This window comes from Aotus nancymaae, unplaced genomic scaffold, assembly GCF_030222135.1.
Source record: "Aotus nancymaae isolate 86718 unplaced genomic scaffold, 86718_ANA_hifiasm-v0.15.2.pri h1tg000041l, whole genome shotgun sequence".
NCBI classification, from domain to species: Eukaryota; Metazoa; Chordata; class Mammalia; order Primates; family Aotidae; genus Aotus; species Aotus nancymaae.
In genome coordinates, this window is record NW_026988455.1 from 25,198,074 (window position 1) to 25,225,581 (window position 27,508).

Sequence of the window (27,508 nt, forward strand, 5' to 3'; positions counted from 1 at the left end):
ATATAACAGTCCATTATTATTAAAGTAAAAGGCATATCAAATATACCTATGTGATCCCCAAGTTTGTGAACATCTTGTTACATATGAAAATCAGAACCTCTGAAAACTGCATGCTCTCCAGTTCACAGTCAGGAACATCATACCTTTCTCACCAGAATACAGAAGATCTTAGTAAAAATGTAAAATGTCTGCAGAGCTATCATGTCAATGTCTATCAACAGTGAGATTTTGGCTAGATCCTAAGAGCTACCAGTCTCTAGCAGAGCTGAGTCCCCTCCCTGAGCATGCTCCCAAGTACGTGGCAGATCCCCTGGTGGGAGCACAGGTACACTGCAGACACAGTTGAGCTGCATGTGCCTGGATCAGATGACAATGAAAATTTCAGCCCTAAGGTCTTTATTTCTGCCCTAATACCAGCATTGCAATGAAATTCTGCTGAATTTTTAAGTAAAATCACTGACTTTTTAATAGAAATCTAGGCACAGATAGACTCTCCTTTACAAACAAAATCCTTATATCTCCAAAAATAGAAAGCATATGAACTCTGGAGTCAGATAACCATGGATTTAAAGCTTGACCCTGCTACTTACTAAATGTAGGAAATTACTTCTCTAAAACAATGTGAGTTTCTTCAACTCACATTGTTGCTGAAGACTTTAAAATGACATACATATACATATGGTGACTGTAACTACCTGTTTACAGTATCTTAAAAATTATTCAAATATTCAAATATCTTAAAAAATATTTTTGATTTAATTTTTGAAGTTGACATATAATAATTATACGTATCTATGGGGTATATAGTGATGTTTTAATACATAAAATGCATAGTGATCAGATCATTGTATTTAGTATATGCATAATCTTCAAACATTTATCATTTCTTTGTGTTGGGAACATTCAATATCCTCCTTCTAGCTCTTTGAAACTATATATAATTGTTAACTATAGACAGCCTACAGTGGTACAGAAGGCTAGAACTTATTCCTTTCTTCCACCTGACTCCAAAGCTTTGATAGGATTCTGAGAAACATTTATCTCAAATTAGGAAACCTTATTCCTTTTATGTTTAAATATGCCTATAAGACAAAAAAACCACCTCTTAGGACTTACCTGTTCGACCAAGCCCTGCATGACAGTGGATAGCTACTTTTCCTTCCTGTAAGGCAAATGTCATCACCTTCACCATATCTAGGATGGTCGTAAGAGATGCTACACCATAATCCTTCCATCCGAAATTGTAGAAATAAACTAAGAAAAAAGAAAAGGAAAAGAAAATCAACATACAGGAAATTGATGAAAGTACACACATTAATGAAAAGTACACAGATCTACACTGAGGCATGTAGATCTCAGTGCATACACTGCATAAAATAAGAGGGATTTTACATTCCCAGTAACTTTACTGTTAACATTTACTTGCAAAGCACATTTTATATTACTTAAGACATTTCCTGCAGAAACTCAGCCAGAAAGAATTATGGCAAAGTAGAATTGCAAATTAATAAAGTCAATGATTCATGCCATAGTTACTCAGCTATGGAGGGAATGCATTCACTCTTGTTTAAGCAAGGAAATTTGTCTAAATGACTGATAAATAGCTAAAGACAGCACAAACCGATTTTCTATCCAGTGTAAATCAGCTTCTTAAAAACAAGTTCCAGAATGTTTATCCTTTCCAGTTTGGTTTGAAGGACACATGTTGAATGTATTTCATCCCAAAGCTCCTGTGATTGAGGCGGCTTTGAAATTGTTAGTAGAATTCCCGGGCGTCATTTTGGGAGTGGGGCTGGACAGCAGTAAAACCATGAGCATGTCCAGGTTCCAAACCTGACTACTATTCTAAGCTGTGTGATCTTAGGCGGGTAGGTAATTCTCTAAGCCCCTGTGGCTTCGTGTGTAAAACAGAAATAATGACTACGTTACATAACTGCTTTAAGGATTAAATGAGATAATAGTGGCCGGCATACTGCAAGTATTAACTAATGTTAATCATTGTTACTGCAGGGTCTCCTCCCAACATCCCTCTTACAGGAACAAAGAAATCCTGTACTGTACTTTCAACAGCAACACCAAAGAGAATGGTAGCTTTTTTTGTTTTTTTTGGATCCCTACTACTATGCAGAAGGTATTTATTTCCATCACCTTTTTAATCTAAGAACCCAGCAGAGAAAAGTCTCTGAGTGCTGTCCTTGATAATTCATGAGAGGAGGGTGGGAGGAACTTACTGCCAGCCTCCATGAAAGCCTCAGGAAGGTATGTGAAGCCACTTTCTTGTTCCAGAGGGTTCCCACAGCTAGCATGCTCACCAGGGCGTTGGAGGTTGATTATTGTTTTTATGCCATGGCTTAAAGGAAAAAGAGCAGTCAGTCATATTGGGAGCTAGCATTTAAAAAAAATTAACCATTTTTGGTATTAATCAACATTATTAATTACTCTCTAAATCTTAATTTCTTATTTGAAATACACTCTTCACTGCCTATTGTTAAAATGAAAGCACTTTTTTTATTTGAAAACAAAGGCAATGAAAGAAAAACACGAGTCTGCTCACTCGTTGTGTGAACAATATGGGATTTACCTGAGGAACTGCTCAATGATGTGGTACTTCTCCAGGAGTTCAGAGGATGGGCGGGCCATGGCCAGTATATTATCAGTGACCCTGCAAATGGGTGGAGGGACTGGTGAGATGTGCTGAAACCTAGGAAGTTCCAGCCCAAAGCGATGTTCCAGCCCTGAGGGATGATTTTTTTCTATGATTTCAACAATTCTTAGAATATTCTTTTTTGTGTGTAAATTTTATTTGAACAGGTAATACAGTTTCATGGTTCAATAAAATCAAAACAGTACAAAAATGTATGCACCAAAATGTTTGCTCTCACCCGTTTTCATCCACTCCATCCAGTCTGTTCCCCATATGTAATCATGTGTATTAATTTCATGTTTATCATCTTAGTGTTTCTTTTTGCAAATATAAGCAAATATGAAAATTTATTCTTATTTCTCTCCTTTTTCTTGTACAAAAGGTTGTGTAGTAAAGGTACTGTTAGATATTATGCTTTTTTTTCTCTAATTTAATATAAAAAATTTTGATAGTTTTTAGGGTACAGATGATATTAAGTTACGAAGATGAGTTCTTTAGTGATGAATTCTGAGATTTTGGTGCACCTGTGTAAGAATATTCTTATACAAATATTGCTTCAATTTTGCATGATTAGAACTCTAAGAGACTCTAGTTTCTTAAATCCCTGGAAAAAATTCCAGGACATAAATTATTTGTGGATTCCAGCAAAGTATTTTCAAGGACTCTCAAGAGATTCTAGTAGATGCGATGGAGAAAACTCAGCTGGTGGTGAAAATAACAGTCTAGATTGTTATCCACTGGGTAGTGACTGAAGAGGAGGGCCAACTGGGAGATATTTTTAGTTATTCAACTATCTGAACCTCAGTTACCTAAGATGTTAAATGGGGATAATAATGCCTGCCTCACAGGGTTGATGTGAGAACTCATTATGATGTAGATATAGTCTTTGGCACAAATCCTGGCATGCAGTTACGAATAAATGCTGAGTTACTGTAATTTGGTGAAAAATATGGGCTCCAGAGTCAGTTGGGCTTGGTTTCAAATGCTGGCTTTTCTACTTTCTAGCTTGGTAACAAATTACTTGGTCTCTCTGGAACTCAATTCTCTGTCATCAATAAAATCGCATTAACAGCTCACAAGAGTTTTATGAAGATAAAAGGCAATAATATGAAAGCATCTAGCACACTGACTGGCCTCCAGCCAAATGGATATTTACTGAGCCAAATGAATGAGGAGACAGATGCCCAATAAATGACTATTACTTTTGTCAGGCCTCTGGGCTCTGGCTTCACTCTGTTCTGTTCAAATTTTTCATCAGTGGCCTAATGAGATATATAAGATAGTCTGTTGGAAGTTGTGGGTCACATGAATCTCAAGGGAATAACAGAGACTGGCAGAGCGGGATTCAAAATGACACCTTTCCCTCTGAAAGAAGGCATGTGGTTTAAAAAGAAGGTTTGGGACCCCTGCAATTCAATGATAATTAGTGTAAGATGAAGGAGGATGTAATGTGAAAGCAACAGAGGTGAAAAAGACTCACGTGACTAGCAAAAATATGCAAATGACCTAAGCTACATTATTAGAAATTTTCTTGTCTATGACTGTTTCATTCTTCATACTATTAGTATGATAGTGATGGACCATTATATAATCTGTGGCAAACAATAATGACAGTCGACCCCAGACTGTATCACTACAGATGTATTGAGCAAAAAGTACAGGTTGTAAGCTGGATACTCCAGTTAACAAATATCTAATTTAAAAATGGGTTCTTGATGTATAATATAATTCACTACTAGAATTAAACAGTGAATTCCTCTAAGTATGCTTCAAATATGATTTATCAGAATTTTTCAGATGTTACTACATCAAAAAGGCATACTTGATTAGTTTACTGTGTAATAAAAAGCAGTATGATTAAAGAACAATATGAATTGCACTTATACACCATAAAAAAAGCAAGTATGTTGTCTACTGAGCTGACAACTGCACCACTTCTATTAGGGTAGACTGAAGAGTATTTGTATGAAAATGTGACCTTTCATAGAGTATACAGTAACAACATAAAAGCTGAAGCTTACTGGCATGAAAATGAAAAATTACACATGTACCTCATAATTTTCTCAAATTTATAGCTAAACAGTTTTATTATTTCTAAACATTTCTGAAATTTAAGAGCTATCTAATTACCCATTTCTTCAATACACTTTATATGTATATCATTTCACTTAATTAAAAAAAAAAAACCTATGGTTTTGGTTTTATTATTTCCACTTTACAGATAAAGAAATTGAGAGTCGGTAGGCCAAGATCACACAGCCCGGGCAAAGCCAGACCTGACTGCCAAAGTGAGGTCCTGACTTCAAAGTCCCACACTGCTCCTCCCACACTGCAGGCTCCTGGCTCACACAGAACTGACAGAACTATGAAAAACCAACAAGATCACTCACCAGGAAGAGTAAACCCCCTTAATGGCTTGCTCCTGCTCACTCCAGCGGGCTGGGTTCTCATACTTGCAAGCTCTACCACCACACGCCATGGAACACGCCATGTGTCCAGGAATGACATGCCGTAAACGCTCTCCTACTTTTGTGTACTTTGGTGTTGGATGTCCTAAATTTCCTAAAACGTACAAGGAAAGGAAAATTCAAAATTCCACTCTCCAAATGAAATTGTAACATGGGAAACAGCTTCCATTTTATCTCAGGATGGTAGATGACAAGCCAGTGCAAAATCCCCTTCATTTTGTCAAGAAAACAAAACTGTTTCCTTGTCATCAAAGCGACATATATCTCTTAACATAAAAAAGTTTTCACATATAATAATCTCCACATATACTGGCAATTAAGAAGAAGAAACTGTAAAAGTTTTACAAGGGAATGAGTTTTGTTCAAACCTGTATTTTTAATTAAAAAAACACAAAACATTTGATCATTTTATATCTTCTTATATATTCACTAAAATACTTAGCATAACAGATAGCAAAAAGTATAATATAGACTAAACTGCCAATATTTAAAAAGGTATAGACAAAACACAGTCGATTTCCATTCCTCAAACTTACATACAAAGGTATGACAATCTATAAGAAGAAAGAGATCTTTACTTTTTCTTTCGGGGAAAGTTGGGTTTCCCTCTGCATGGCTGACTGAGGAAACAGCCACCATCACCTGGAGAGAGGACGAGGACAGCAGCTTCGTGGCAGAGCGGGAGCCAGAGCCCAAGCCCAAGCCTGAGCCAGAGCCCCGCCGGGCCTGCTGCAGCCGCAGTACTGGGTCCGAGGTGGAGTGCCGGCGGCCCTGGAGAAAGGAGCTCAGGAAGTGCACGGCTGAGGGCCGCCTGGTTGCATCCTGCACCTGCATGGCACTGGGAGGCAAGAGCCAGACGCAGGGAAGAGTCAGCCCCACTTACTCAGTGAGGAACTTTCACTGAGAGCACGGAGCATTGCATCGTTCTGTATGATCTAAGAGCCATTCAGATTGGCTGACTGGTTTCCATGGTGACAAACAAAGAAACTACTGATTCCCATTTAGATATGAACGTCCAAAATCCTGTATGAACAGACTGCATTTTGGAACAACTGTTCAAATAGAGGGAAGAATAATATAAATTTTAAATACATTTATTACTAAATTTTGTTTCTCAAATGCACTTAAAAGATCTAACTACTCAAAGAACTACCTCCAAAATATTGTAATGAATTTAGAAAACTGTCTTCATGATGCAAACACTGCTTTTTACACACACATTAAAAGGCTTAAATTCTGTTATTCCTTTCATAGCCTGTCTTTGGATATTTTGAAAAAAATTCTCTTTCTACTCTTCTTTTGAATAGTGTAGAAAAAAGTTAATTGTAATAAAGTGGGATATGCTGGATACCTTACAACATTATTGAAATATTCAATTTTTCATAACCAAAACCATTCTTATTTTTTTCTTGGTAAAACTATGAAAGAAATACTTGGATAGAACAAATTAAGACATTTTTAGAGGTGACATATCAGAAGACATTTGACTCGACATTTTCAGACTATGAAAACCTGATTCTTAGTTATGCCTCTGTTGGACAGTTATAGAAGCTATGCCTCTCAAAAACTCAAAAACACCATTCTCTGCCTTTTGTTGCAGTGAGGGGAAAAAGGAAGCTTGAATAATGTCTTTGCAGAGGCATATAAAGAAAACTCACTAAGTATCACATTTTTTAAGGAACTAGATGAGGGGGAGGTTGCAACGTGAAGATAAAGGATATGAAGAAAACAGAAAGTGCAACAACAGCTAATGTACTCATTGTCCGCCTCCTCCCTCGTTAATGTCAGGCTGCGCCCTCGCCCTCGCTTGCTCACCCTCTCTCTCTCTCTGCACAAATGGTATTTCAGATGTGCGTGCACAGAAACAAACTACTGTACTGCCAGAGATAAGGTTTAAATGATTACTAATGCTATACCAAGCTCCTTCTAAAATGACGCCCCCATCTCCCCAACAATGTGCACTTTTGACAAATAAGACAGGGACACAGAATCTCAATTTAGTGTGCAAATTGTTACTCTATGTGTAGTATTGTGCCTTTGTTATTTAGAAAACAGCCATGGAAGAAAGCACAGCTTTCTTGTCGGAGGAATTATATGAGGATTATTCTAGGCAAGGCCTGCAGGACCCTAACGGCAACAAAGAAACAGCAGCTGCACAGAGGTCTGCAGGTCTGCATGATAAGAACATGAACTTACTGGCAGGAGGCCCTAAATGCTCAAACTAAGGAGTTGTATATTTGCTATCTGAGTAAGAGGGAGTCTACAAAGATTTCTAGGCAAATCTGTGCTTCTGAGAATGTTAACTTAGATCTTAAGAAAGAGTGGTGAGCTCTGCATAGACAAATCCATGGACTAGAGAACCAGCATCTGGGGACATCTACAGAGAAAAGTCAAAAGTAACTGCTTTCAACTATACTAAAAATGTAAACTAATTTCATTAGATAAGGGGTAGGATGTATTTGGACCAAGCTAAGGAAGGGATAGTTTATAGATCCCCTCAAGAATAATCTCTGTGGTGAAATCCTGAGACCTGGGTTGACCTCAAATAAACATAAAACAACTGAGCTGACCCCAGTTACTATACAGTCAGTAATCCTGTACTAATGATGTCAGGCCTAACGTAAACAGGATTCTGCAAGGTGAAAACAGCCCTTTCTGCAAGCTTGCTCAGTGTTCCCAACAATGAGGTGCTGTGACTATATCTTGCATAGATGTGGCAGATAAAGACAAATGTACTCACTTGTGGACATGAGAACAAAATTTAGAATAATATTTAAGGAAACAAATGAGATACTGATCATAATAAATATGAAATCAGGCACAATAGGGAGACGATCCAAGATGGCTGAATAGGAACAGCTCTGGAGTGCAGTTCCCAGTGAGAATGCAGAGGGTGAGTGATCACTGTACTTCCACATGAATTTTTACTGCCCACAGACCAGGAGATTCCTGGGTGGAAAAGCACCACGAGTCTCCGCACGGGTGTTTCAGCCAGTGCAGCGGGTCTCTGCACAAAAATTCACACAAATCTGGGTGGCCATTTCAACTGGCACCTGGAATGCCTGGGAGACAGAGTCACCCATTCAAATGCAAAAGAATGGAAATCGTAACAAACAGTCTCTCAGACCACAGTGCAATCAAATTAGAACTCAGGATTAAGAAACTAACTCAGAACTGCACAACTTCATGGAAACTGAACAACTGGCTCTTGAATGTTGACTGGATAAACAATGAAATGAAGGCAGAAATAAAGATGTTCTTTGAAATCAACGAGAATGAAGACACAATGTACCAGAATTTCTGGGACACATTTAAAGCAGTGTCTAGAGGAAAATTTATAGCAATAAATGCCCAAATGAGAAGCAAGGAAAGATCTAAAATCAACATCCTACCATCAAAATTGAAAGAGCTAGAGGAGCAAGATCAAAAAAACTCAAAAGCTAGCAGAAGACAAGAAATAACTAAGATCAGAGCAGATTTGAAGGAGATAGACAAAAAAAACCTTCAAAAAATTAATAAATCCAGGAGCTGGTTTTTTGAAAAGATCAATAAAATAGACAGACCACTACCCAGATTAATAAAAAAGAAAAGACAGAAGAATCAAATAGATGCAATAAAAAACGACAAAGGGGTTTATCACCACCAGTTCCACAGAAATACAAACTAGATTACTACAAACAACTCTATGCACATGAACCAGTAAACCTGGAAGAAATGGATAAATTCCTGGACACTTGCACCCTCCCATGCCTAAACCAGGAAGAAGTCGAAACCCTGAATAGACCAATAACAAGGGCTGAAGTTGAGGCAGCAATTAATAGCCTACCAACCAAAAAAAACCCAGGTCCAGATGGGTTCACAGCTGAATTCTACCAGACGTACAAAGAGGAGCTGTTACCACTCCTTCTGAAACTATTCCAAACAATCCAAAAAGAGGGAATCCTTCCCAGATCATTTTATGAGACCAATATCATCCTGATACCAAAACCCAGCAGAGGCTCAACAAGAAAAGAAAACTTCAGGCCAATATCCATGATGAACATAGATGCAAAAATCTTCAATAAAATATGGGCAAACCGATTGCAACAGCACATCAAAAAGCTTATCCATCACGATCAAGTAGGCTTCATCCCAGAGATGCGAGGCTGGTTCAACATACGCAAGTCTATAAATATAATCCACCACATAAACAGAACCAAACCCAAAAACCACGATTATCTCAATAGATGCAGAGAAGGCCTTCAACAAAATTCAAGCGCGCTTTATGCTAAAAACTCTCAATAAACTAGGTATCGACGGAAAATATCTCAAAATAATAAAAGCTATTTACAACAAACCTATGGCCAATATCATACTGAATAGGCAAAAACTGGAAACATTCCCTTTGAAATCTGGCACTAGACAAGGATGCCCTCTGTCACCACTCCTACTCAATACAGTATTGGAAGTTCTAGCTAGAGCAATCAGGCAAGAAAAAGAAATAAAGGGTATTCAGTTAGGAAAGGAGGAAGTCAAATTGTCTCTATTTGCAGGCGACATGACTGTATATTTAGAAGACCCCATCGTCTCAGCCCAAAATCTCCTGAAACTGATAAGCAACTTCAGCAAAGTCTCAGGATACAAAATCAATGTGCAGAAATCACAAGCATTCGTATACACCAATAACAGACTTAAAGAGAGCCAAATCAAGAACGAACTGCTATTCACAATTGCTACAAAGAGAATAAAATACCTAGGAATACAACTAACAAAGGATGTAAAGGACCTCTTCAAGGGAAACTACAAACCACTGCTCAACGAAATAAGAGAGGACACAAACAGATGGAGAAACATTCCATAGGTCTCATGGTTCGGAAGAATGAATATTGTGAAAATGGCCATACTGCCCAAATTCAATGCTATCCTCATCAAGCTACCTATGACCCTCTTCACAGAACAAGAAAAAACCACCTTAAACTTCATATGGAACCAAAAGAGAGCCCACATAGCCAAGTCAATTCTAAGCAAAAAGAACAAAGCTGGAGGCATCACATTACCTGACTTCAAACTATACTACAAGGCTACAGTAATCAAAACAGCATGGTACTGGTACCAAAACAGAGACATAGACCAATGGAACAGAACAGAGGCCCTGAAGGCAACGCCACACATCTACAACCATCTGATCTTTGACAAACCTGACAAAAACAAGCAATGGGGAAAGGATTCCCTGTTTAATAAATGGTGTTGGGAAAACTGCCTAGCCATGTGTAGAAAGCAGAAAATGGACCCCTTCCTGACAACTTACACTAAAATTAACTACAGATGGATTAAAGACTTAAACATAAGACCTAATACCATAAAAACCCTAAAAGAAAACCTAGGCAACACCATTCAGGACATAGGCATAGGCAAGGACTTATGACTAAAACACCAAAAGCATTGGCAACAAAAGCCAAAATAGACAAATGGGATCTAATTAAACTAAAGAGCTTCTGCCCAGCAAAAGAAACAATCATTAGAGTGAACTGGCAACCAACGGAATGGGAAAAAATTTTTGCAATCTACCCATCTGACAAAGGGCTAATATCCAGAATCTATAAAGAACTAAAACAGATTTACAAGAAACAAACAAACAAACCCATTCAAAAGTGGGTGAAGGATATGAACAGACACTTTTCAAAAGAAGACATACATAGGGCCCACAAATGTATGAAAAAAGCTCATCATCACTGGTCATTAGAGAAATGCAAATCAAAACCATATTGAGATACCATCTCATGCCAGTTAGAATGGTGATCATTAAAAAATCTGGAGACAAAAGATGCCAGAGAGGACGTGGAGAAATAGGAACACTTTTACACTGTTGGTGGGAGTAAATTAGTTCAACCATTGTGGAAGATAATGTGGCGATTCCTCAAGGACCTAGAAATAGAAATTTCATTTGATCCAGCAATCTCATTACTGGGTATATAGCCAAAGAATTATAAATCGTTCTAACATAAAACACATGCACACATACATTCATTGCAGGACTGTCTACAACAGCAAAGACCTGGAACCAGCCCAAATGCCCATCGATGATAGACTGGACAGGGAAAATGTGGCACATATACAGTATGGAATATTATGCAGCCATAAAAAACGATGAGTTCGTGTCCTTTGTAGGGACATGGATGAACCTGGAAACTATCATTCTCAGTAAACTGACACAAGAACAGAAAATCAAAGACTGCATGTTCTCACTCACAGGCGGGTGTTGAACAATGAGAACACATGGACACAGGGAGGGGAGTATCACACACTGGGGTCTGTTGTGGGGGACTAGGGGAGGGACTGTAGAGGGTAGGGAGTTGGGGAGGGATAATATGGGGAGAAATGCCAGATATAGGTGATGGGGATGGAGGCAGCAAGCCACATTGCCATGTATGTACCTATGCAACAATCCTGCATGTTCCTCACATGTACCCCAGAACCAAATGTGCAATTAAAATATATATATATAAATAAATTAGGCACAATAAATACCACAAAGAAACTCACTAAAATGTACCAGTGAGTACTGAGGTTTTTCTTCCTTAACTTCTACAAGTGGGCAAGTAAAACACTGAAAAGTGAGGTCTAGAACACCAAGAACTGGTAATTTCCTTCTATACTCAAGATTTCAGAAAGGGCCCATTACTTCCTAAAGTCATAGAACAACAGGCTGAGAATGCAGTGGGTGCCTGGTGGGTGTGGGAGGCCCACCTATCCGCATTCTTAAGTCCACGGAAGAGTCACTTCCAGGAATTTGCTGTACAGCTGCATTTCCAGCCTTGTATTCCCTACTTTTTGTGACAAGAGGCTCACTTTACAAATGGGAACTATTCCACTGTTAGACAGCTCAAATGTTTTCCTTCTTTCCTTCTTTAGAGGTGGGGATCTCACTATGTGGCCCAGGCTGGACTCAAATTTTTGGGCTCAAGGGATCCCCCTACCTCAGCTTCTTGCGTAGCTGGGACTACAGATGCCTGCCGCCAAGGTGGGCTTCAAATGTTCTCTAGTGCAGAGTTAAAATCCATTCCATAACCATTGGTTCTGGTTCTTCCTACTAAAAATAAAGAATAAAGCATCTCTTTTTCTTGAAAGACTCCAAATATCCGAAGACAGAACTTTTCCAAGACTTTCGCCATTTCTGTTTTTCAAACATTCCTGGGTATATGTCATTGTTTCTAGATCTTTCACTATGATTCCCCTTCTTCTGAGGGCACTTCTTGTCTCCCCTTCATAGCTAAACCTCCAAACCAAGGTGACTGACCTGCCATCTCCACATGCCGCAGGTCTCATCCTTAGCCTACTCAGCTCTGGTCTCTGCCTCCACTCCCTACTCCATCTGCTCTTGCAAAGGTTTCCGATGATGCTTCAAGATGGACTCTTTAGAGTTCCTATTTGACTGTGCAGCAGCATCCAACACAACTGAACGCTTTAGTTTTAATTTGTAATTTTTTAAAAGTCAATACCTTGGTCTGTCACACAGGCTAGAGAACAGTGATGTGATCATAGCTCACTGCAGTCATGAATTCCTGGGCTCAAACAATGTTCCTGCCTCAGCCTCCTTGGCAGCCAATACAACAGGTGCCTGCCACCATGCCTGGCCTATATATTTTTGAGAATATTTTACCTCTTTACTTTGAATCAATGTCAAACTTAAAGAAAAGTTACAAAAGAGTACAAAGAATATTTTTCCTTGGCTGGGCACAGTGGCTCATGCCCGTGATCCCAGCACTTTGGGAGGCCGAGGCAGGCAGATCACCTAAGGTCAGGAGTTAGAGACCCGCCTGGCCAACATGGTGAAAACCTGTCTCTACTAAAAATAGAAAAATGAGCTGGGCATGGTGGTGCGTGCCTGTAGTCCCAGCTACTTGGGAGGCTGAGGCAGGAGAATCACTTGTACCTGGGAGGCAGAGGTTGCAGTGAGCTGAGACTGCACCACTGCACTTCAGTCTGGGTGACAGTGAGACTATCTCAAAAATGTGTGTATGTGTGTTTGTGTGTCTGTGTGTGTGTGTGTGTATTTTCCTTGAAGTTTTGAGAGTAAGTTACAGAAATGCTGCCCCATTAATCCAAATAATTTAGTGTATATTTCCCACAAAGACATTCTTGAAAATTACGCCAAATCAGAAAATTATGGCTGAGATAGTACTACTTGCCCTCTATTCCTCAGACCTCATTCAAGCTTCACTGATTACTCCAAAAATGTTCCTTACAGTAAAAGGACACATTGCATTTAGTTGTCCTGTTTCTTTCACCTATTTCACACTAGAACAAGTTCCTCAGTCTTTCTTTGACTTTGATGACGCTGACACTTTTGGAGAGTATAGGCCACTTATTTTGTAGAATGTCTTTCAATTTGGGCATGCTGTTTCCTCATGATTAGACTCAGAAGCCCTTGCATTTATTAGTAAAGAATGGTATCGCCAGGTGTGGTAGCTCATGCTTGTAATCCCAGCACTTTGGGAGGCTGAGGTTGGTGGATCATGAGGTCAGGAGTCTGAGACCAGCCTGTCCAATATGGTGAAACTCCATTTCTACTAAAAAATACAAAAATTAGCCGGGCATGGTGGCACATGCCTGTAGGAGAATTGCTTGAACCCAGGAGGTGGAGGTTGTGGTGAGCCAAGACACCATGCCACTGCACTCCAGTCCAAGCAACAGAGTGAGACTCTGTCTAAAAAAAAGAAAAAAAAGGAATGGTATCTAGAAACTAATGTCTGCGTGTTAGGTATGCTCACTGCCATTAGGGTATTACTGCTGCCAGGCCCTCTGAGTGGACAGAGCTAAAGAATATGCATATTATACACAGGTACACACATTACCACACTTTACATCTATATTTATGTCTCTGTGTATGAATATATACATATGGAAAAAGCATTTACCCTGATACTACCAATTCCAAGCCAGTACCATAGAGTTTCCCCTCATTTCCACCCTTTTCACAACTGTACCTATAACTCCGGAGAAGCCTGGCTACCATAATTTTAAATATATTTACCTAATTAACCAAGACCCCACACGTAACCAGTCTGCCATCATTGCCTCTGCTCCCTCCTCCATGTGGATGCCTCTCTCATCCCATCTGGACTCTTAACACCTATGCCAGGCTGCTGCTGCCACCCACCTGGGTAAATGCTCTCCTCGCCTTGCCTATGTTCCAATATTCCATGCAGGGTCACCCTACCACACAGAGCCCTCCCAAGCTGACCCAAGTTCGGATGCCTGGGAACGTTCTAACACCCAGTCCAGGTCACTCCCCCACACAGGTGTTATCTTGCTCAGGCTTCATCACTGCTGGGCTGCCCTACCATATGGATTTCCTCCTTACCCTGGCTGGCTTCTCCCAATTGCCCCTGCTCCACCTCATCTGTAGGTCAAAGATTCCATACTTAGGAAAGCCAAGATCAGAAGCTATCATTCCTGCTTAGCTTGCCATGCAGGAGTATCACTCAGAGAAGTTGGCTGTTGTCCCAGCCTCAAGCTCCAGAGACATGGCTAGTAGACTTCATCCAGAAGGAGAAGTAGGCCTTAAAAACAGAATTCTGAAGCTCTTCCCCTGCAAAACTATCTTTATCTGAAACACAGCATGGGGAAGTTCAAGCCTAGGATGCTTTCAAAAAAAATGGAGGCTTTGGTTAAGCAGTTATTAATAAGAGTAGCCTCATAGCTTCATGAGAGCAATAAACTGAACTGTAGTCATTCATGCTAGCTTGCCAGAGAGAACCAGGGAAAGAGACAACTAAGCAAACCTCAAAGACTGACCTCAAAAACAACCACTGCCCAAATTTAATTAGATCAGATTGTGGGGCAACAGGAGATCCAGGGCTTTGTCAAAAACAGCAGAGGGATCAGCAGGTAATTAGTGGAACCCAAAAGTTGGTGTGCTACCAATTGAGACAGCATAACAGAGAGATGCATGGAAGAGAGAAAGGGTGCCCTGTTTAAAAAAAAAAAACAAAAAACCACTGTCTTCTCAGGGTGATTGTTTGCTTGGCCAAGGCCATGCTCTCTTAGGAGTCACGTCAGAGGCTTCAAACTACAAAGAAAAAAGACTAGTCCCTCACTACGATAGTCTAATCAAGTCTCTGACCAAATAGACAAGCATGTAACAATAAAAATAAGCCCAGGGAGGGAAGAGTATCTACAGGTGCTAAAAAATATTACCTAAAATGTCCAGCTTTCAACAAAACGTATGAGACATGGAAAGAAATAAAAAAATATGACCCATACACAGAAAAAAGAGTAGTCAACAGACACTACCTGTGAGGCCTTCAAATCAGCCATTACAAATATGTTCAAAGAACTAAAGGAAACCATGTTTAAAGAAGTGAAAGAAGCTATGACGACAGTATTTCATCAGATAGAAAATGCCAATAAAGAGACAGAAATTATAAAATAGAAGTAAATGGAAATTTAGAAGTTAAAAAGTACAAAAACAATGAAACATTCCCTAGAGGAGATCAACAGAAGATCTGAAGTGGCAAAAGGAAGAATTAGAGAACCTGAAGATAGACTGATAGACATTATGCACTTTGAAAAACATAGAGAAAAGTGAAAAAAATGAACAGAGCCTCAGAGAAATGTGGAATATCACTAAGTGAACAAACATATACCTCACAAGTGAACAGAAAGAGAGTTGAGAGACGAGTAGAAAAAACTTTTAGAAATAATGGCTTAAAGCTTCCCAAATCTGATGAAAAACATTAATCTACACATCCAAGAAGTTCAATGAACTCTAAGTAGGACATTCACAAATAGATTCACATTAAAACACATCATAGCAAAAATGCTCAAAGAGAAAAATGACTCCTTGTATACAAAGAAACCTTAAAAAAATTAATAGTTTATGTCTCATCAGAAACCATGGAGACCAGAAAGTAGAGGAATGACATATTCAAAGTGCTAAATATTAAGCTGTCAATCAAGAATCTTACATGCAGCAAGATTATCTGTCAAAAATAAAGGGGAAATAAAGGCATTCCGAGGTAAACAAAAAGAAGAGAATTTGTTGCTACCAGACTCAGCTTATAAGAATTTTAAGGAGGTTCTTCAGATTAAAAGCAAGTTACCCAAGATTTATGTGAATCCACATGAAAGAAGGGACACTGGTAAATTACAACAGACAGTATGTATTTATATGAAATGACCCAAAGAGGCAAATTGACAAGGACAGAAAGTAGATTAGTGTTTGCCAGGGGGACTAGGGTGAAAGTGGAATGGGAACTGACTGTGGGGATATTGTGAAATATGTATTTGGTCTTGGTCCCTGTTTCTTGGCATACAGGTCCTGAAGTCCTTGGAATCTCCAAGATGGTATCTTTTTGTATGTTAACAAGTTGACTGGGGCTGTCGGCCCCTATGTAGCTTCAGGATGGGGGCTGGTCATTGGAAAGGCCAAGGTAGGATTACAGTGTTGGGACTTTCAGCACCAACTCCAGCTTCTGGGGAGGGGAGAGGGCTGATGGTTAAGTTGATGAACAACGACCAGTGGTTTGGTCAATCATGTCCATGTGATGAAGCCTCAATAAAAGCTCAGAAGGACAAGGTTCAGAGAGCTGAGAACATGGAGGTTGCAGAGGGTGGCACACTTGGGGTCAGCATGGATGTTCTGTGCCTCTTCCCCCATACCTCACCCTATGCATCTCTTCATCTGTATCCTTTGTAACAGCATTTATAATAAATTGGTAAATGTGTTTCCTAGAGTAGTGTGAGTTACTATAAGCAAATTAATCAAATTCAAAGAGAGGGGTGTGGGAACCCCAATTTATAGCCAGTCAGTCAGAAGCACAGGTTAAACAAGCTGGGGCTTGTGACTGGCATCAGAAGTAGGAGGCAATCTTATAAGACTGAGCCCTCAACCTGTGGGATCTGACGCTATCTCTAGGTAGATAATGTCAGAATTAAATTGGAGGACATCCATCTGGAGTCCCCTGAACAATGTATTGCTTGCTTGGTGTGTGGGGAAAAAACCCACACATCTTGTGTCAGAAACATGTTATAAGAGTGTAGCAGAAGAGGCCGGGTGCGGTGGCTCACGCCTGTAATCCCAGCACTTAGGGAGGCAGAGGCGGGTGGATCACGAGGTCAAGAGATCGAGACCATCCTGGTCAACATGGTGAAACCCCGTCTCTACTAAAAATACAAAAAATTAGCTGGGCATGGTGGTGCGTGCCTGTAATCCCAGCTACTCAAGGAGGCTGAGGCAGGAGAATTGCCTGAACCCAGGAGGCGGAGGTTGCGATGAGCCGAGATCGCGCCATTGCACTCCAGCCTGGGCAACAAGAGCGAAACTCCGTCTCAAAAAAAAAAAAAAAGAGTGTAGCAGAAGAAACTGAGTTTGCTTATTCCTATGTATTGCCAAGTGCTAATTGGTAGAAAATTTCTTTTTGGTCTGATGAAAATATTCTGGATTTAAATAGTGCTGATGATTTCGCAGCCTTAAGTGTATCTAAAAACCAGTGACTACCTTAAAAGGGTAAATTTTATGGTAGGTGACTTATATCTCAATAATTTAAAAAGAGCAAATAATTTGAATGGGCATTTCTCCAAACAAGATGTAGAAAGTTTCAATACATAAAAAGATGCTCAACATCACTAGTCACTAGGGAAATGCATATTAAAACCATAATGAATACCACTTCATACCTACTAGGATGGCTACAATCAAATATCAGATAATAACAAGTATCAATGAGGATTTAAAAAAATGAGAGGATGTAAAAAAAATGAGAGCCCTTATCTACTGCTGGTAGGTATATAAAATGAAGCAAATACTTTGGAAAATGGTCCGGCAGCTCCTCAAATGATAAACAGAGTTACCAAATGACTCAGATCTTTCCTCCTAGGTAAATACCCAAGAAAAATACATAGCTCACACAAAAACTCAGGTTTTATTATTACTCACAATAGCAAAAAAGTGAAAAGCATCCAAATGCCCATCAGGGGAATAGATAAATAGAATGTGGTATACTTACACAATGGAAAATTATTCAGCCATAAAAAGGAAGCAGCACCGACACATGCTACAACACGGATGAACCTTGAAAACATGCCAGGTGAAAAAAGCCAATCACAAAAGACCATGTATTTATATGGTTCCATTTATACGAAATGTCCAGAAAAAATGAAATGTGTAGGACAGAAAAAAATAGTCTGATGGCTCCATGGGCTAGAGGGAAGGGGAAGAACAAATGGGAACTGGTGCTTGCTAAAGAGCACAAGGTGGCCGGGGGTGGTGGCTCACGCCTGTAATCCCAGCACTTCGGGAGGCTGAGATGGGTGGATCACCTGAGGTCAGGAGTTTGAGACCAGCCAGCCTGACCAACATGGTAAAAACCCATCTCTACCAAAAATACAAAATTAGACAGGCACGGTAGCACGTGCCTATCATCCCAGATACTTGGGAGGCTGAGGCAGGAGAATCACTTGAACCTGGGAGGCAGAGGTTACAGTGATCCGAGATCATGCCATTGCACTCCAGCCTGGGCAACAAGAGCAAAACTCTGTCTTATATCAAAACAAACAAACAAACAAAAACCCAAAAGGTTTCTTTCTGGGGTGATAATAATGTTCCAAAACTGACTGCAGTGTTGGTTACATAGCTCCTTGAATGTTCTAAAAACACTGGATTGGTACTTCAAATGGGTGAATTATTGATAATTATACGTCAAAGAAGTTAAAGGAAATTCTTTCTTTCTCCTTCCTGTTCTCCTTTGCTTAATAAATAAAGCAAAAAGCTACAAGGCAGACTTCTGGTTCTGTTCAGGCAGGGTAGCCCCATTCCTCATCCTTAAAACTTAGAAACTCTGGACACAATAGAACACATACACATAGGAAGACTCTGAGAGGGACAGACTGTCTAAGGACCTAACGACTTGCAGAACAATATGGCTGTGAGCTACCTGGGATTCTTTATTGCCTCCCATAGATCCCAAAAAGGGGGCTGCAGAATCTTTCAATTCAGAACGAGCTATAAGAAAAACCTATCCCCCTTTGCCAAAGGTCTGTGGAAAATATGACCTAACAACTGAATATATTTTTGGCAATACCCATGCTACTCCAGTTAAATACCAGTTAAAACCACCATATCATCTTCCAACCAGTTTCAGGGAAGAAGAACAGGGAGATGATCATCTATCCAACACTCCTGCTCTGCAGAAGTGGAATCAATCTACTTCTCCCATCAGATGGTGTCAGACGGATAAACATGGAGCTCATCTTCTATTGTGTCTAGAAAGACCATGTGATGCTCGAGTCCCCCACTGGGTGGTTTCCGGGCTGATCAGAGAGCTAATTTTCCATACTCCAACTGGAAGAAGCAGGTGGCACTTTGACTCCCCTGCTGGGTGGCAGTGGTGACTTGAGCAAAAAAGATGATTTCCCCCCATCAGGTAGAAATGGGCAGTGCTGCAGTTCCCCTGCCAGGGTAGTGTCACTGGGGTCTAGCTGTGAGCTGTGCCTGATCCAGCAGCAACAAGTCTTAACAGGGTGGTTTAACGTGAGATTAGTCAACACCAGGCTCACCACCTGCCTCTACGTCAGTGGGACCCAGTGGGGACCTGAACCTTTTTTCCCAGCATCAAGGATACTGAACAAAGCTGTGCAAGTGGGGACCTGTATACACTCTACTTTCCTCCATATTTTAGTCTTAAGAGGCCCAGTGGGGAGACAAGCCTCCACATCCAGTTGGTGTTAACAAGACTGAACAGTGCAGTATGAGGAAGTGCTAGTTGGTACTCCTGTGTCCACTGCCCCAAGCATTGGGGAGCTTCAAGGGGAGCTGAGCATCCACATTCATTTGCCATCAATGAAGCAGAATGAGGGGGTGTGAAGCAGAATAGTCAACATTCCCATTCCCCAATCCCCTGGTATCAATGGGATCCAGTGGGGAGCAGAACCCCCAACTCCACCTGGTATGAGGAGGAAAGAGGTAGTGGGAGGTGGGAGGGTTGGCATTATACTTCCCACCTCCGCCTCCCAAGGACCACAAGGCCCAGCCGGGAAATGAGCTTCAGCCACACCTTGCAGAAACAAAGCAGTGTGAGTTGCCCTCTACTTCTTCCCAGGTGGCAGTGGGGCCCAGATATGTTTTTTCTCATGTTGTTGATCTTATCCCCCTGACTCAAAGGCAACATGATAGTGCAAGGCAATGCCTCACTTTTACCACAAAAATGTCAAACAGAGCTGGTGAGAGAGCTTAAATTCCACTTCGTCATCTGGACCGAGGCATGTTTCTAAGCATTCCACTTTTGTCAGGGTGGTGTCAGTAAGGCTGAAGAGGGAGCTGGGCATATACGCTCACCTGGCTCCTGGGCAATGCTTCAACAGGAAGACTGTCTGCCAAACAAGATAAAAAAGGACCCAAAATGTCCAGAATACAGTTGAAAATCACTTGTCATACCAAGAATTAGAAAAATCACAACTTGAATCAGAAGGTACACTCAACAAACATCAAAATGGAGATGAGTGATAAGCTGAAAATTTCCAATAATAACTTTAATTATAATGTGTCTTAGGACTGATTCCTAGAATAACTGGAATCATACAGAGAATGTTCTCTGCCCACAATGAAATCAAACTAGAAATCGATAACAGAAAAGACAACGAGAAAAACTCCAAAGACTTGGAAATTAGATGTCAAACTTATAAATAAATAATGAGTCAAGTAAGAAGTCTCAAAGGAAATTACAAAACACACAGAACTGAATAAAAATGAAATTATATCAAAATATATATATCTCTGCTGGTAAAGCAGAGATTTGTAAGAAATTTCTATCACTTAATGCTTATGTGAGAGGAGAGGAAAGACCTCAAATCAGTAATCCAGATTCTAACCTAGGTAAACTAGAAAAATAAGAGCAAAGCACACACAAAGCAAGCACTGGACAGATAAAAATAAGAAAGTCTATCAGTAAGATTAAAAACAGGAAAACAACAGTGAAAGTGATATAAGAAGCTGGCTCTATGAAAAAAATTAGTAAAACTGATAAACCCCTAGTAATACTGACAAAAATCTAAAAAAGACACAAATCACCCGTATCAGAAATGAAACACAGCTATCACTACAGATCTGGCAAGACTCACAAAAACAAAAAAAGACACAAATCACCCATATCAGGAATGAAACAGGAGCTATCACTACAGATCTGGCATCCATTTAAAGGATAACAAGGAACTAATACAAACAATTTAGAAGTTGTTGACATAAATTTGACAACTTAGAAAAATGAATCAACTCCTTGAACACTGCTAACTACCAAGACTCAACCAAGATGAATAAGACAACCTGAATAGTTCTATAAAAATTAAAGAAATTGAATTAATAAACAAAAAGTTCCCCAAAAGAAATCTCCTGGCTTAAATGACCTCACTGGAGAATGCTACCAAACATTTAAAGAAGAATGGGGGCCGGGCGCGGTGGCTCAAGCCTGTAATCCCAGCACTTTGGGAGGCCGAGGCGGGTGGATCACGAGGTCAAGAGATCGAGACCATCCTGGTCAACATGGTGAAACCCCGTCTCTACTAATACAAAAAATTAGCTGGGCATGGTGGCGCGTGCCTGTAATCCCAGCTACTCAGGAGGCTGAGGCAGGAGAATTGCCTGAACCCAGGAGGCGGAGATTGCGGTGAGCCGAGATCGCGCCATTGCGCTCCAGCCTGGGTATCAAGAGCGAAACTCCGTCTCAAAAAAAAAAAAAAAAAAAAAAAAGAAGAAGAATGGGCACCAATTTTCCACAATGCCTTCCAGAAAATAGAAGAGGAGGGAACATTTCCCAACTCTTTTTATGCGGCGAACATTACCCTGATATCAAATGCAGATAAAGCGAGTAGAAAAAGAGAAAACTATAGTCCAACATCTCTGCTGAACTTAGAAAAAAAATCCTCAACAAAATATGAGCAAATCAAATCCAGCAATGCATAAAAAGAATTATATACCACTACCAAATGAAATGTATTACAGGTATATAAGCCTAATTTAACATTAAAAAAATCAACAAATATAATTCACCACATCAACAAGCTAAAGAATAAAAATCATATGATCATATCAATTAACATATAAAAAGCATTAGACAAAATTCAACACCAAATCATGATAAAAACTCTCAGCAAGTTAAGAATGGAGGGGAACTAATTCAATTTGTTATGGAAAACAAGCAGTGGCTCACGTCTGTAATCCCAGTATATTGGGAGAGTGACGCAGACAGATCACTTGAGGTCAGGAGTTCAAGACTAGCCTGGCCAACATGGTAAAACACTGTCTCTACCAAAAATACAAAAATTAGCCAGGCATGGTGGTGGGCACCTGTAATCCAAGCTACTCAGGAGGCTGAGGCAGGAGAATCGCTTAAACCCAGGAGGCAGAGGTTGCAGTGAGCCAGATTGTGATACTGTACTCCAGCCTGGGCAACAGAGTGAGATTCTGTCTCAACAACAACAACAACAACAACAACAAAACCTCCTTACATCATACTAAAAGGTGAATGACTGAATGCCTTTCCCCAAGATCAGGAAGAAGGCAAAGCTTCTGCTCTTGTGACTCTTAATTCTGCATGGTAGAAGCTTTCGGCTACTATCATAAGGCAAGAAAAAAAAATAACAGCATATGAATTGGAAAGGAGAAAATAAAATTATCCTTATTTGCAGACATGATTGTTTATGTAAGAAAATCCCAAAGAATTGCCAAAAACTTCCCCGAATGGAAAGTGAGTTCAGCAAAGTAGTAAGGCATAAAATCAACACACAAAAATCAATTTCATTTCTATACACAAACAAAAACCATTTGGAAACTGCAATTAAAAACACAGTACCTAAGCCAGGTGTGGTGGCTCATGCCTGTAATCCCAGCACTTTGGGAGGCTGAGGTGGGTGGATCACCTGAGGTCAGGAGTTCAAGATCAGACTGGGCAACATGGTGAGACTGAGTCTCTGCTAAAAATACAAAATTTAGCCAGGCATGGTGGCAGGCGCCTGTAATCCCAGCTACTTGGGTGGCTGAGGCAGGAGAATTGCTTGAACCTGTGAGGCAGAGGTTGCAGTGAGCTGAGATCATGCCACTGCACTCCCATCTTGGGTAACAGTGAGACTCCATCTCAAAACAAACAAACAAACAACCACAATACCAATTACAATCACCCCAAAGAAAATGAAATGTTTAAGTATAAACTTAAAACATGTATGAATTTGAGAGAGATCCAAGATGGCTGATCACTAGCAGCTCGGGCTCTAGCTCCCAGTGAAAGCGCAGCGAACGAGAGGACGCCACACTTTCAGACGAATATTAGTTGCTCACGGACCAGGAAATTCCCAGCAGAGGAGCCCCACGTGTCGCCAGGGCGACTCTTGTGGCTGGCGTGGTGGTTTTGCTGGTGCCTTAGCGCACCAGTTTTTGGTGCAGAGTCCGGAGATTCCCGGGCAGAAAAGCACCATCAATCTTAACACCGCTATTTTGGCCGGCGCAGTGGACTGCTCAGATTTTGGCGCTGGGAATCAACAAGTTGGACGTCTCCTCAGAGACGTAGTTAGAAAATCGGTAATTACAAAGACAACAGACGGATAAATATATAATGAAGGGAAGAAATCAGCGTAAAAAGGCAGAGAATACTCAAAATCAGAATGCCTCTCCCTCTACAGGAGATCGCAATTCCTCATCAGTAATGGAACAAGGCTTAATAGATTATGAGTGTGTTCCAATAACAGAAGCAGGCTTCAAAACGTGGGTAATAAGAAACTTCTGTGAATTAAAAGAACTTGTTCTAACCCAATGCAAAGAAACTAAGAACCTTGAAAAAAGGTTTGACGAAATGTTAACGAGAATGGACAATTTAGAGAGGAATATAAGGGAATTGATGGAGCTGAAAAACACAACACGAGAACTTAGCGAAGCATGCACAAGTTTAAACAGTTGAATTGATCAAGTAGAAGAAAGGACATCAGAAGTCGAGAACCAGCTCAGTGAAATGACACGAGAAGACAAGATTGGAGAAAAAAGGATGAAAAGGAATGAGCAAAGTCTCCAGGAAATATGGGACTATGTGAAAAGACTTAATTTACGTTTGATAGGTGTACCTGAATGTGATGAAGAGAATGAATCCAAGTTGGAAAATACTCTTCAGGATATCATTCAGGAAAACTTTCCCAACCTGGCAAGGCAGGGTAATATTCAACTCCAGGTAATACAGAGAACACCACAAAGATATTCTTCAAGAAGACCAACCCCAAGGCACATAATTGCCAGATTTATTAGGGTTGAAATGAAGGAGAAAATACTAAGGGCAGCCAGAGAGAAAGGTCAGGTTACCCATAAAGGGAAACCTATCAGACTTAACAGCAGATCTCTCAGCAGAAACCCTACAAGCCAGAAAAGAGTGGGGACCAATATTTAACATCCTTAAAGAAAAGAACTTTCAACCCAGAATTTCCTATCCAGCCAAACTAAGCTTTATAATAGAAGGAAAAATTAAATCCTTTGCAAACAAACAAGTACTCTAGAGAGTTCACCACCACCAGGTCTGCTTTACAAGAGCTTTTGAAAGAAGCACTATACATATAAAGGAACAACCAATATCAGTCTTTCCAAAAATATATCAAAAAGAAAAGAACATTAACACAACGAAAAATTTACACTAACTAATGGGCAAAACAGCCAGCTAGCATCAAATGCTAGTATTAAAGTTATATATATTCTAACTGGATAAAAAGCCAAAACCCATTGCTATGCTGCATCCAGACCCATCTCACATGCAACGATATGCAAAGACTCAAAACAAAGAGAAGGAGGAAGATTTATCAACCAATCAGAGAGTAAAAATAAACAAATAAAAAGCAGGAGATGCAAGTCTCGCCTCTGATAAAGTAGATTTTAAAGTAACAAAGAGCAAAAGAGGCAAAGAAGGACATTACATGATGGCAAAAGGATCAATGTAACAAGAAGAGCTAACGATTTTATAGATCAACGAGACAGAAAATTAACAAGGACATCCAGGACTTGAACTCAGACCCGGAACAAGTAAACTTAATAAACATTTATAGAACTCTCCACTTCAAATACATAAAACATACATTACCACCTCACACCTATTCCATAAGTGGCTACATAATTGGAAGTAAATCGCTCCTCAGTAATCGCATAGCATTTCATAGGTTTAAATGAAATATTGGTTGGCTGCTCGTTTGTTATTTTCTTCCCTTATTCCTTCCTGTTTATATCAAGTATAATTATTGGTATAAAAGAGGTTTTCAATACCCATTACTAAACTGCATTCTAGCCTGGGCAAGAAAGCAATACTCCCATTCTCTCTCTCTCTTTCTCTTCCTTTTTCCTCCTCTTCTTTATTCTTTTTCTTTCTTTCTTTCAAAAAAAAAAGCATATTCATATTCATTTGTTCATCTGATCTTACTTAAAATATTGTGCAATAGACATTATTATTATTCATGCATTTCAAATGAAGAAACTGAGGCTCAGAGAGGTCAAGTAAGTTGCACAGAGCAGACTAATGGGAGAGGCAAACTCAAACTCAGATCCCTTAACTTCTCATTCAAAGCTTTACCCACGCACAAAAAAAAAAAAAAAAAAAAAGTATGAATTTATATGCTGAAAATTATAAAATTCTGATGAAAGAAATCAAAGATATGAAAAAATGGAGAAACATATTGCAATTATAAATTATAAGATGCAACAAAGTAAACATGGCAATCTCCTCAAATTGACTGACAGACTTAATTCTTATCAAAATCCCAGTAATATTTTTTGTTGACATAAATATGCTTATTTAAAATTGTATGCAGAAAGTCACTGGTCCTGTCTAAGATGATCTTGAAAAAGAAGATTAAGTGGGAAGAATCACTCTATCCAATACAAAGGCCTATTACCTAACTACAGTATTCATGACAGGGTGGTATTGGTGGAGGGACAGGTATACAGATCAGTGAAACAGAACAGTGAATCTACATAGCTTCAGGGGACTGGGATAGATGAAAAGTTCTGAAGACTTGACAGCAAAAGTGTAATCCATAAAAGAATAATTGGACTTCATGAAAATTAAAAACTTTTTCTCAGAGAAAGATCATATGAAGAGATGGAAAGGTAAGTTACAGAGTGGGAGAATGTATCTGCAAACCATGTATCACAGCAAGATCTAATATCTAGAGTATATAAAGAACTCTTAAAACTCAACAGTAAAAAATATCCAATTAGTGGATAACGGACATGCACAGACTTGTAAAAAGAGAATATACAGATGGCAGATAAGCACATGAAAAGAGGTTATCATTATTAGCCATTAAGGAAATGCAAATTCAAACCACAAGAGACACTACTACAGAACTGCTCTAATGGCTAAAATAAATAGTAATAAAACCTAAGGCTGGTGAGGATGTAGAGAAACTTGATCACTTGTACATTGCTGGTAGGAATGTAAAATGGTACAATTACTCTGGAAAATAGTTTGATAGTTTTGTATAAAGCCAAACATGCAACTATCATATGACCTAGAAAGCAAATTCTTGGGTATTTATTCCAGAATAATAAAAACCCATCTACACACAAAAATCTGTACATGAAAGTTTACAGCAGCTTTATTTATAATAGCCCCAAAGTGGAAATAATCCAGACACCCTTCAGTGAGTGAACTAATAAACACACTGTGGTACATCCATACTACAGAATAGTACTCAGCAATAAAAAGGAATCAACTGTTGGTACACACAACAACCTGGATGAATCTCAAAGGAATCAGGCTGACTGAAAAAGTCAGTCCTAAAAGGTTACATACTGTATGGTTTTATATACATAATGTTCTTGCACTGACAAAATTGTAGAACCGGAAACAGACAGTGCTTGCCACAGGCCAGTGTCATGGGTGGAGGCAGGTTTGACTATAAAGGAAATAGAAGGGATCCTATGTTGATGAAACTGTTCTGTATTTTGACCATAACAATATCAATATCCTGGCTGTGATATTATTATTATTACACAATAGTTTTTCAAGATGCTACTATTGGTAAAAACTGGAGAAAGGGTAAATAGGATCCCTCTGTATTATTTCTTATATCTGCATGTGAATGTCCAATTATCTCAATATTTGAATTAAAAATGTATATATAATCAAACAGAAAGGGCCATACATAAAGCCTACGCAAGGGTCATCTAGCAGAGGTCAGGGCCAACACAAGGAAGGTAACTAGTAGGGTACATGGTATATGTTGTGGGGCCTGGCAGGGTGCGGGCCCTGTGTGGAAAATACAGCTGAGTTGGTTGATGGCCTGACAGGGTTGAGAGACCGGTTAGGAAAAGGAGGACTGAGTAAATAAGCAAACATACTGAGGATAATAAGAGCCAGGTTTCTCATTCTTACAGAATTATAAATGGGAAAAGCTGTAA

The 27,508-nt window shown here is 39.7% G+C and overlaps 1 protein-coding gene across 9 annotated transcripts in view; it reads right to left on the reverse strand.

Moving 5' to 3' along the window:
• Nucleotides 1-27,508, reverse strand: part of PTPDC1 (protein tyrosine phosphatase domain containing 1) — a 95,405-nt gene that overhangs the window by 22,564 nt on the left and 45,333 nt on the right. For 5 of the 9 annotated variants that reach the window (XR_010337012.1, XM_012463512.2, XM_012463518.2 and 2 more), the window contains exons 1-5: nt 5,691-7,245; nt 5,035-5,206; nt 2,582-2,662; nt 2,232-2,350; nt 1,117-1,254 (exon numbers count right to left, since the gene is read on the reverse strand). Coding sequence is in view for 8 of the 9 variants with exons in the window: in XM_012463512.2 (XP_012318935.1) it covers nt 1,117-1,254; nt 2,232-2,350; nt 2,582-2,662; nt 5,035-5,206; nt 5,691-5,946 (766 nt within the window). In the remaining variant the exon portion in view is untranslated. Of the gene's footprint in view, nt 1-1,116; nt 1,255-2,231; nt 2,351-2,581; nt 2,663-5,034; nt 5,207-5,690; nt 7,246-27,508 lie in introns of those variants that run through there. The other 4 variants (XM_012463547.2, XM_012463536.2, XM_012463557.2 and 1 more) reach the window with 1 other exon arrangement.